General features: G+C 38.4%; 1 protein-coding gene and 1 long non-coding RNA gene across 4 annotated transcripts in view; both read right to left on the minus strand.

Annotated features, from left to right (window-relative positions):
* Positions 1–1,332, minus strand: part of LOC107743761 (uncharacterized) — a 5,358-nt gene extending 4,026 nt beyond the window's left edge. Inside the window, exon 1 of the long non-coding RNA XR_001640425.1 lies at positions 1,135–1,332. This is a non-coding gene — a long non-coding RNA (uncharacterized LOC107743761). The remainder of the gene's footprint in view (positions 1–1,134) is intronic.
* A 2,509-nt stretch (positions 1,333–3,841) lies between these two features.
* Positions 3,842–10,924, minus strand: part of LOC107743762 (E3 ubiquitin-protein ligase BRE1B-like) — a 16,633-nt gene continuing 9,550 nt past the window's right edge. For all 3 annotated transcript variants that reach the window (XM_016557161.1, XM_016557162.1, XM_016557163.1), the window contains exons 13-20: positions 8,277–8,539; positions 7,716–7,833; positions 7,452–7,601; positions 7,136–7,348; positions 6,183–6,308; positions 5,911–6,051; positions 5,718–5,819; positions 3,842–4,782 (exon numbers count right to left, since the gene is read on the minus strand). In XM_016557161.1, coding sequence (XP_016412647.1) covers positions 4,606–4,782; positions 5,718–5,819; positions 5,911–6,051; positions 6,183–6,308; positions 7,136–7,348; positions 7,452–7,601; positions 7,716–7,833; positions 8,277–8,539 — 1,290 coding nt within the window. In that variant the 3' untranslated portion in view covers positions 3,842–4,605. The remainder of the gene's footprint in view (positions 4,783–5,717; positions 5,820–5,910; positions 6,052–6,182; positions 6,309–7,135; positions 7,349–7,451; positions 7,602–7,715; positions 7,834–8,276; positions 8,540–10,924) is intronic.

The following is a 10,924-nucleotide window of genomic DNA, read 5'->3' on the forward strand; positions in this document are numbered from 1 at the left end:
AGTGTCTGTAGTACTCAAGCTTTGTAATCCAAGGACCCCTTTTGTCAAAGTTAATATTTGAAGGCCCCCCTACACAGCCTGGGGTTCTTCCTCTTGTACCTCTGCTGAAATGATGAGGTGTCATGTTTTACTTTTTTATTTTTTTTATGAACATTAATTAGGGTTACAATGAATTGAATAATTCACAAAGTTGTTTTATTGATGCTTGAAAAGTTCTTTGTTAACAAAACATTTTTTTAAAGAAAAGTAATATAATCAAATAGCCTAATTAAAAAAATATATAGGCTATTTGTATTAATTAAATGTGTCAGTTTTGTTTGCAAAGGTTGTATGCTGCACTGAAAAGAAAATCAGTCAATTCCTGAATTATTTTCTTAATTTATTTGTTAAATTATTTTTTACACAATTATACATAATATGAAGATGTTTTGCAGCCACCTTGGAAGTTTTTGTAAGGCCCCCTAGTGGGCCTGATGCCCCTAGAGAACCACTACAGTATATTGATGATTTAAGCATGTTTTGATGTGCATGATTAAATTCATAAGACTTTAAATCTAATTTCCTCGTTGTAATGTAACTTTGTGACATGACATGACATGAATCAGTTTTCTGTCTGTATTAAATCACTGCTTAACTAAAGCCACTGAATATAACAAGGGCATATGGGCACTTTCCAAGACAATGCCTAAGACTTTTCCATAGCAGACAATCACTTTTTCATTCCTGCAAGTGTTTTTACAATTAAAACTGTTCCAGCAGTAACATACACATGCCAAAGTAACAAAGGCACTTCAAGCTTCATGTTCCTCATGGAAAGTTGAAGCCTCTTGTTCTCAGCTGGGCACAATACAACCCATGGAGCGGGCGGGAGTGAAATAAGAGCATTGGAATGCGGAACCGGTGGGAACTGTAACTGGTAAAGGAAGCTATTACGAATGAGGCAGTTCATCGTCGTTAACTCCACTGACTCCACGTCTCTCTATAGGGAGACTAATATATGTTCATAGCAAGAGGACAAATGAGACATAAAGGTTGGGACTTTCCTCACCAGCAGAAAAATACACAACAAACGTCACACATACGCTCTATGTTATAACGTGGAGATATTAAGCAAGTAAATGTGAATATTCTTACTTTTATCCGCGTTTATTCCATGAATAAGCGTGGCGATTAATAGAGTAATCCAATAGAGGCAACGCAACATAGCACCGGAATCCATTGAGCTTTATATATATTGAAATCCCACAGCGATTTCAGAAGATTAAAAGCCACAAATGGGTTTCAAGCATAGCAAAAGCAGCGCGTGTGAATGACCCACCCCAAACTTTCAGTCTTGTTTTAATAGCGCCCACACCCACGCGTTGGATTCAACTCCTCTATGAGTCATTTCCTATGTACTGTAGTGAGATTCTGTGGCCGTATCTCAAAAGCTTGTGGGCCGTCTATGTAGACAGCGTTTAGGGCATCCGCGAGACTTAAAATTAAGTCCCGTTCACACCAAGGACGATAACTATAAAGATAACGATAAAGAATTTCCCAGCAAACAAAATATGTTCTAAGAACGTTTTACTAACGTTCCCTTTAAGTCATGAAAACGTTATTTCTGGATGTTCTCCGAACATTCAGTTTTTAAAGTTTAAAAAGCGTTTTTTCTTGGTTATGTAAACATTAAGAGGAACGTTCCATTTTATGATTTTGCAAACATGCGAATCGATCGCTTTAGACCAGGGGTGGCCAAACTCGGTCCTGGAGGGCCGGTGTCCTGCAGAGTTTAGCTCCAACTTGCCTCAACACACCTGCCGGGAACTTTTCTAGCATGCCTAGTAAGAGCTTGATTAGCTGGTTCAGGTGTGTTTGATTAGGGTTGGAGCTAAACTTTGCAGGACACCGGCCCTCCAGGACCGAGTTTGGGCACCCCTGCTTTAGACGACTCCAACTCAAATGTTTTAGAAAAACATTCCATAAACGATTTATAAATGTTTCTGTGCTTTGAGAACGTTATTAAAGAACGTTGAACAAACATTCTATTATTGTTAATGGAAAAATGTTTGTTCATTACTTTGCCAGAACTTTCTGAGAACGTTCCCTTTTAGCAGGGTTACTGAGAACATAATCCTTTAAAAAATGTATATGTGATTTTAACATGACGTTTGATTTGGTGTAATGGTTCTTATTATTGTTCACATGCAATGCAAAATATTAAGCACAAGTTGCGACCAGTTCCTGAACTAAAGACACTCTTCTCTACCTGTTCTTTTTTTGTAAATCAAAAGCATACATATTGACTATGGTAATCCCTGCTGGACTGGTACTCCGATTTTTACGAGCAGCTTCTTTTTAGTGAGTCACACTGAGTCAGGTGTAGTGCCGAAATTTGCACCCTGCCAGATTATGCACCCCCGGCCCCTAGTATTGGTAGGTTTAGGGTTAGGTGTGGGGGAGGGGTTAGGATTAGGCAATCAGGTAGCGACTTCAACGAGGGGGTGCATAATCTGGCAGGGGTGCAGAATTCGGCACAACACCTATTGCTGAACTAATGACACACTGCCGATTCTTAGTGAGTCAAAAACAAAAAGTGACTTACCAGTTTTTTTCATGCAAATCAAACGGTTCTCTTCGTGAATCAAAACATTTATGAATCATTCGGTGTTGCTACTTAATCTGAATGAATGTTACATTTGGCAACAGACTGCTGATGGCATCTACTAAGAATTTCAAAATATTCTTCCTCAAAAGTACTAAAAGAACTGTTATTGTAACCGTTAAAGATCCGAACTCGTAAAGAGGAAGCGGAACCGTTAATTCTTTATGATGCCCAAAAACGATGTCTAAGCAGGCAACTCGCTAGGTAGGATTTGAAACACGGCCCTAGGATCTCTGTATTCACAGCACCACGAGTGGAAACCCGTTAATGATGGTAAACGCACATAAACAGCCTGTTTGCTGACAAGTTTCGTTTTTACTTTCAAGAGCTACATTTACGTGAAAAAGACACCAATTCTCTAGTAATAGGAAATATCCGCCTTTATAATATTGGTGGTCTTGTTGACGTAAATATTTGTTGTCAGACCTATCAAGAAAACAACTTAAATGAATACACCTTTAAACCAAGTACTTTTTTGTAAGAACACGAACTAGAGACCCCAGTCTCCGCGCACAAAATATGTTTGAGCAAAATAGGCACATTAAAGTCACTCCACCCAACTACGTAATTCACTGTCACTGGTCCAAGGGAGCAAACAACAGTTCAGTGTTTGGCAGACACACAACACAGACTGCGAAGAAAAGCAGTACGGCACACAGTTACTAATACGATCAGAACTGCAAAACCATGGGTGCGGGGAATAACATAAGGTCAATTGCGCAATATAATGAAAAACATTTACATATATATTCCGGGCAAAAATTTGCACGTTTAAAAAAAAACGCGTGGTAGGTTTTATTTTCTCCCCAGGACTGCTTCCCCTGTGATCCTCTTCTAATAGTATGCAACTATGCATATCTATCTAAACCATCTGAAGTTACTAAAGACACATGCATTGTGCAAATAGGATTGTACTGGCAGGCAACATAGGGACTGTTATATTACATTTGGAAAGCAGTTTCAATTCATCCTTTTGCACCAAGTACAACAATAACATCGCCGTTAAAATGAAAAGCCAGATTCAAGCAAATCAATCTTCAATGCAAAATCATAAAACCACACAACAGCTTTAACTGGTAAGGTAAAACACTTGCATAAAACACATTGCGTAATGTCTGTAAATGTTTTGTCTAGGTTGATATCAAAGCAGAGAACAGAGTTCACAAATAATTTTATCCAATTTTTATTTTTTTTGTGTGTGAAATTGTGCAATAGTTATTGACATACGTTGGTGATATATCGGTTATGGGCACAGTATGGTTGGGTATATGGTACCTACTGAGAAATTTTGTTCATGAATATTTCTTGGACTTCTGTTTTGTCTTTTTAAGATCACTGCACCACCATCTATGCTTCTAATTGTGCAGCTCTCCTCTTTCCACCCAGTACCCATCACATCTGTTCATTACTAACTTTAAGGGGTTCAATAACAGAGTGTCACCATAGAAACTGACTGACTCACTAAATACATTACTGGATAGAGTTACTGTACGACTCAAACGGATAAGGCCATAATTGTCAAAACAAAACAGTTTCTTTTAACTTTAAATGTCACTCATATTCTGTGGAGTTACGACATTTATGGTATATTGAAATCTGAGCAGATACAGATTGATTTCCTTTGTTTTTTTTCATGGTCATTCAACAAAATGCAGGTAAAAAAAAAAAAATTAATTGCAGTACTTTAAAGAACACACAAAAAGTAAGAGAGACAAAACTCAATGGATTCCTCTGCAATGAAGAAGCACTGCTTGCGTGCTGTAGACCATGACTACTTCACAATTGTTTCCATTCTGTCAATGTCTGTTTGGTCACTAGCACCACCTATCACAGATGGGAGTGAAAGTGGCTCTCTAGAGCATTTTAAAATACCATATCATGGTAATCTTGTGCTTCCAAGACCACTTCGTCCCTTCGTTTCCCATCTACTTTTTTCAGTTCATCAAAAAGCCCACACTAAATTAAGTGATGTAGATGCGGTGGAAGTCATTGGCTCCGAATGCAGCATTGCATTTGGGGCACTTCCTTTGGCGAGTGTCGTAGCGAGTCTTCAAGCATTCATAGCAGAAGACGTGGAAACACTTGGTGAGGACAGTCTCCTTATCTCGGGTATTACAACAGGGACAACGTAATTTAGCCTAGAAAGGAGAAAACAGTCAGGTCAGCCAAAAATAATACAGTATTAAGCTAATCTACCAGTCATTAAATGCTTGAAATTCATTTCATAGACACATTAATTGTGCTTATATAAAAATATTTTTTAAAAGGATGAGTTGGACCAAATAGTACAGGAAAAGCAGCCAACTAGCGGCCAGCACACATGGGGAAAAAACCCATCCCAGTTGGATTCCTCAAGATGTTGGCTGGAAGAATAGCCACAGTGTGTAATCTACGCAAAGTGTGGCTACTATGAAGAAGTTCAAATTATATGACAGTTTGACCTAGTTTGGTCACAACATGTTTCCCATACTTCCATTTGTGTTTTCATAACTTGTTTTCATTATTATTGTAAAATTGTAAAAATATTTTTTTTCTAATTGCTTTAAATAATATATTTACTTGTATAAGTTTGGGGTGAGATTTGTTTTTCTAAATATTTCTAAATGTTCTTAAGGTTGCATTTCTTTGATCAAATATAGAGTAAAATACAGAGAAAAAACATATGAAATATTACTACAATTTAAATAACTGTTTTCTATTTGAATAGATTAAAAAATTTGTGTGAATTTTCAGCAGCCATTACTTCAGTCTTCACTGTCATATGATCCTTCAAAAATCATTCTAATATGCTGATTTGGTGGTCAAGAAACCATCCAATATTTGCTGCTCAATATTCTTGGGGAAACCGTGACACCTTTTTATTCAAGACTCTTAGATGAATATAAAGTTCAAACAAACAGCATTTACTTGAAATAGAAATCTTGTTAAACATTATACTTAGTATAGTATACTTAGTCTTACTGTCACTGTTGATCAAATAAATGCATTTGCTGAATAAAAGTACTCATGTCTTCTTTACTCATGCCCGCAATATATAAAATGAGTAGGTACTGTGTCAGAAATTTTTACTGACCTTATACTGATTAATTTCTTCTTGCAGAATCTCATCAGCATCTGTGTACACCTCAACTTTCTTCTGTTTCTCCAGCTTACGTCGCAGTCTGGACAAGTCCTCCTGAGAAGAACAGCACAGTAGAAGAGTTTCACACACATCGTTCTCACTCATTTGTATCCCAAACTTTTCTACAACACATGTGCCCATGCACCTGTGCTTTCTTGAGGTTGACGCGCTCCCTCTCACGGGCAGTTCGGTTTTCTAGTACTGAAGCTTGGATTTCCCTCAACTTGGTCTGAGTGTGTTCCAGCTGTACTTTAAGATCCTCGGCCAACTGGGCCGCCTCCACTGCCTGAGCCATCGTGCAAAAAGACAAGCATTAAACACACATCTGGAAATGTATGCTAACGGTTGGCTAAGCTGAGTCATGGTTGTCATGGACATGAGAACAGAGGTGGGCGTCTGTGATCTTTCCGGTTTTACCTTGCGCTTGTTGAGCTCCAGGGCTTGAGTGCGCAGTGCCAGCTCCTTCTCCAGAGTGACCAGTGTGCTCTGCAGGACGCCCTCCTTTTCTTCTAGTTTCTGCACTACCAGCAGCTGAGCATCCACCTGGGAGAGAGTTAAAGAGCAGATGAGTATTTTTTTTTTTTAAAACAGAAGTTGTAAAACATTATGTGCAGATTTTATGCCTCAAAATTGAGAGGTCCATGAATTTTAGCTTTCATTCTAGCAGGGATGAGCCGACTATTTGTCTGTCAACCAACTAGATTTTTTTCTAATTTTAACTTTATTTTTAGTGGCGGTACATTAAATGTGATCAATTAGCAGACTTTTATCTGATTTCTGCTGGTTTCCATTTTTAAGGACATTTTTGAAGGTTAATTTTGTGTATTCATGTGCTACAAAAATTTGAGTAAAGATGGCATGTTATGTTAAAAATAGTGGGGAAAAAAAATGTAGACCCCTATGATCAGGTCATATCATGTCTACTGAGATACCATCATCTGAACAATTTTTGAAGGCAGCGTAGATATATACATTGCTGCCTATGATATCCCACCATCATGTATTCAATTTCATGACAGTTGATGTTTTTAACTTTTGAATTCATATCTAGCAAGAAATTTGTATTATAGCAGTTATGACCAAAGTTTTCTCTATTTTGTTGCAGATCATTAGACCGTTGGCTGCCAAACAAGCCTGTCCAAAATCAGTTTTGTGCGATACCTTTGTGTGCAAACGCTGCCTGCAAAGTCACTGTCTGATTGGGCAGTTAGGCAACAAGTCAGCCTAAGCTTCCAGGTGTAGCCAGTCAACTCGCCTGCCATAGAACCCACCGACTAGTAGATTATGAAAATATGTTTGTTTTGCACATTCCTAAATTCACGTGTGGGTGCATGGTGATTGTATGTCAAATGTTTTTTTTTTTTGCGTACCTGGGTTTTGAAAGCAAGCACTTGGTCTGCCAATTCCTCTTTCTCCTCCCGCAGAAGCTTATAAATCTGGTTGGATTTGATTCTCTCACTCATAAGTTTGAAGTTGGCATCATCTTTCTCTCGCAGCTGCTGCATGAGTCTGCTGTTCTGCTCCTGCATGTCTTCAAATGCCTGTCCCGTCACATCCATCTCACTCAGCAGAGCCTCTTCCTCCTGAAAGGTCCACACGGGCACTATCAGTTCATCTGCTACAGAGGTTATTGATCTAGATTGATTTTAACACAAATGTTGACAATACATTTGTTTAACTAGACACCTGTTTAGTAGCAGCCAGTTTTTTCTGCAAGTGTTCGATGGTCTCCTCGGCCACACGGATCTTGCGGAGAGCATCTTCATCTGCCAGCTTTTTGCTTTCCTTTCTTTCCCTCTCCTCCAGTTCCCGCACTCGCTGCCTCAACTCTTCCACCTGCCAAACAATGTTGATGTTAGCATTAAGACAAGGACCACCCCAAGTGAATTGCATGTTAATTGTTTCGCCACACAGAAACACAGCAAATCTTAGCTTCTTTTTCTAACATACTTCTGCTTTGGACTTCTTTTCTGCGGCCATAAGTTGCACTTTATCTCGCTGCTCCTTTGGGGCTGATTTGTACATGTCTAGCAGTAGTTTCATTTCCTTCTGAGATTCCTGAGCTTTTCTGTTGACATGATGCAAATGATGTGTGGGAAAAGTGACTCAGATGTGAAGTTCATTAAATGCTATACAATATGAGGTGATATTACAGTTGCCCAAAATAGAGAATTAAAATACAACAAAATTAAAATACAACACAGAAAGTGCTTTCGGTCTTCAGGTTTATATTTTGTGCGTGTGTGTGTGTGTGTGTGTATAGAAAATAATCACCACCCTTTAAAATAATCACATTTTGTTGCTTTGCAGCCTGAAATGAAGACTGTATACACACACACACTTTAATTAAAATAAATGTCACTTGCTTTGATAGTATATGCAATGCAGTGAATTTTTAAGCAGAACTTAAGAGTGTCCAAATATTTTTGGGGCCAATTCAAATCAATTATGATCCATTTAGATTCAGCATGATCATGAGAATCATGATGTAGGCTGAAAAATAAGACATACTTGAGCTCTCCTCTAAGCATCTTCAGTGTGTCAGAATCCTTCCTTTTCAGCTCCTCACTCCGCTGTCTCTCCCGCTCTCTCTCTCGCTCCCTCTCTCTCTCGGCCTCCCTCTCTCTGTCCTGTGCCCGTTGCCTTTCCAGCTCTCTCCTTCTCTCTTCCTCCTCCTCCTGGTCCTCATCTTCCTCTTTCTTAACTTCCAGTCCTCCGTCACCCACGCTTTCTTCCAACATCAGTGCACCTGCCTCTCCACTCTGGCACTTCAACTGAAAAACAACAGGAGTGACATTACACCGAGAACAATATTTAGTTAAAATTGAATCATTTTGAAGACACTAACAGCCCACATATGCAATAACAGATGTGTAGTTAATGGAAGATTAGCTAGTAAAATGTTTTGGAAAAGTTTTTTTTTCTTTTTGTTTAACAACAATTTAAAAATTATTGAAATTATTGCTTTTGTTGTTTGAAAACAAGCTATGTATTGTTTCTAGGGATGTCAATTTTCGATCATTTCCATGATCGATCGTCGTTTAAATTAACGATCAATGAATCGATTAATCGTTAACCTTAATGCTGCAAAATGCGTCTATGCAGCCCGGCATGAAAGGATGTGCAAAAGTTACTCAAAAAAAAAAACACTTTCTCACCCGAATTAAAGGGGTTTTAGTCTGAATAAAATGCTAGTAGCAGGATTGTAAAATGAATAGATGTCATTATGATCATTTGATAAAATGAAGAGAGCTCGTTTGAGATCATTTTACTTTGTTGACTGTTTCCTATCCCGACACGGAGACCGCTGAACGCGCCTCTTTAAATGGTTTCGTGGCACTCGTTGTTGTATTTTAAAACACAATTGCAATGTTTTCAACTGACATTATGGCATTTAAAATAAAATGATCCCAAACGTAACTGTGGCGCATGTGGCTGTGCTGCGCAGTCAGTGAACCGCTTCCATCGGCGCTGCTGCAGCAAAACACACTGTTGCTCACATTAAACATTTTTGTGAGTATTATGACCAGTACTTAATTTGATCCTTCTGGATCCTTTTCCGGAAAACGTCAGATTTTAAATGTTTGCGTTCCGGTAGGCCTATTTGTTTTAAAAAATCCGGCATGTACAGTGCATTAGATCGTGACAATGCATGCGTGTATACGAGACGGAGCGAGCGCGGGTTTGGCTAGATGTATTTGGAGGTTACTACTCACGTCTCATTCAGCACAAATCCAAATGTTTCCATATTCGTAATGTATTTGAATGTTAAACTATTATTTATAATGTAAACTAGGCTTGTACTTTACACGCATTCGCATATAGACGGAAAAGATCATCCTCTTCACATGAGCAAAAACGTCCTTGGCATAACAGCAGAGTGGACCGGTATATTTAAACTGACCAGTGTAACCTTATATATGTTTGGTTGACTATTTTATTTTGATAATGAACCGACTGCGATGTAAGTTTGAATTGCTAGAATATGTGGGGTGTGTGTGCGTGAGGTGCCGGCGCGATCGAACAGCTGAAACATAAACTTGTTTATGGAGCGCCGCGCCACACTTCGGTTTTAAATCTGTTAGCTTAATTGTTTAAGTCAGATATATTTCGCTTCTTTTTTTTTTTAAATGAAAACAAATTGTTATTTTTATTTAGGCCTATTGCTTACATAGGCTATACATTTTCCTTAAAGCATCCCATTTTGTCCCAGAGCTTGAAAACCTGTGCCCTAGGCTAGTTAGGTCCTGCAGAAACTTGTGAACGATGCTCTTAGTTGTGGCATCACCGTTTAGTGACATCATTGAATGCTCCGGGAAAACGCATAGTCAGTGTCGGTCACAGCGCCTTTTAATTGCTGTTTTGAATCCAGCAATTATTTATTTACAAATTATAAGCTCTGATTATGACAAGTGTGGTATAAAAGCTTTGTTTATTCGAGGAATAATTTGTTAGCTGGAAAATGTTACATCGCAACCATGCTTTTGGATGCCGTTCGAGCCCATATAGCCTACATTCACGTGGCTTTGTTCTGGTTTGCCGGTTGGTCACGAATTTCCACAAATTCAATAATATTTAGGCATTGTTTCTTTTCCTAAATCCTCACCGTCTAACCCTCTAATTTCGCAGGTTTATTTTATTGTCATTCACTTTTTATCACGGTTTTCGCGTCTCTTACTGTGGTAAACATGCGGAACGCATCTAAGAGATTTCATGGCCATGAATTAAGAATTCGTTCGATTTATTAATTTGTTCCCTCATTTTAGTCATTTTAGTGGTTAAGGAACAAAATTAATGAAACATGGACAGTGGCCACAAATTAACAAGTCGTAGGAACGAATTAACAAGTTGTAGGAATGAATAGCCTATCCTTCCCCCGCAGTGTCCCGCAGCCCTGCAACCTTCACCTAATTGTTTCAAATATGAAACAATTATCTGGGGAAATTAGATACAACATTTCTATTGCTTTCCATGTTGAAGAACTTTATGTTGTTTCTATTTTAATGTACTTTTAAAGTTTAAATCACATTAAAAGCTTAATTTGTAATTATGAGTGAATGATGATGCATTTATATACCGTCACCGTCACTCACAGCCGCTCGTATGTGTTTTGCGCATGAGCCGCACACAGCCCAAAATTAAACTGCTTAATCGACCAT

Source organism: Sinocyclocheilus rhinocerous, unplaced genomic scaffold, assembly GCF_001515625.1.
Source record: "Sinocyclocheilus rhinocerous isolate Xijiao unplaced genomic scaffold, SAMN03320098_v1.1 scaffold497, whole genome shotgun sequence".
NCBI classification, from domain to species: Eukaryota; Metazoa; Chordata; class Actinopteri; order Cypriniformes; family Cyprinidae; genus Sinocyclocheilus; species Sinocyclocheilus rhinocerous.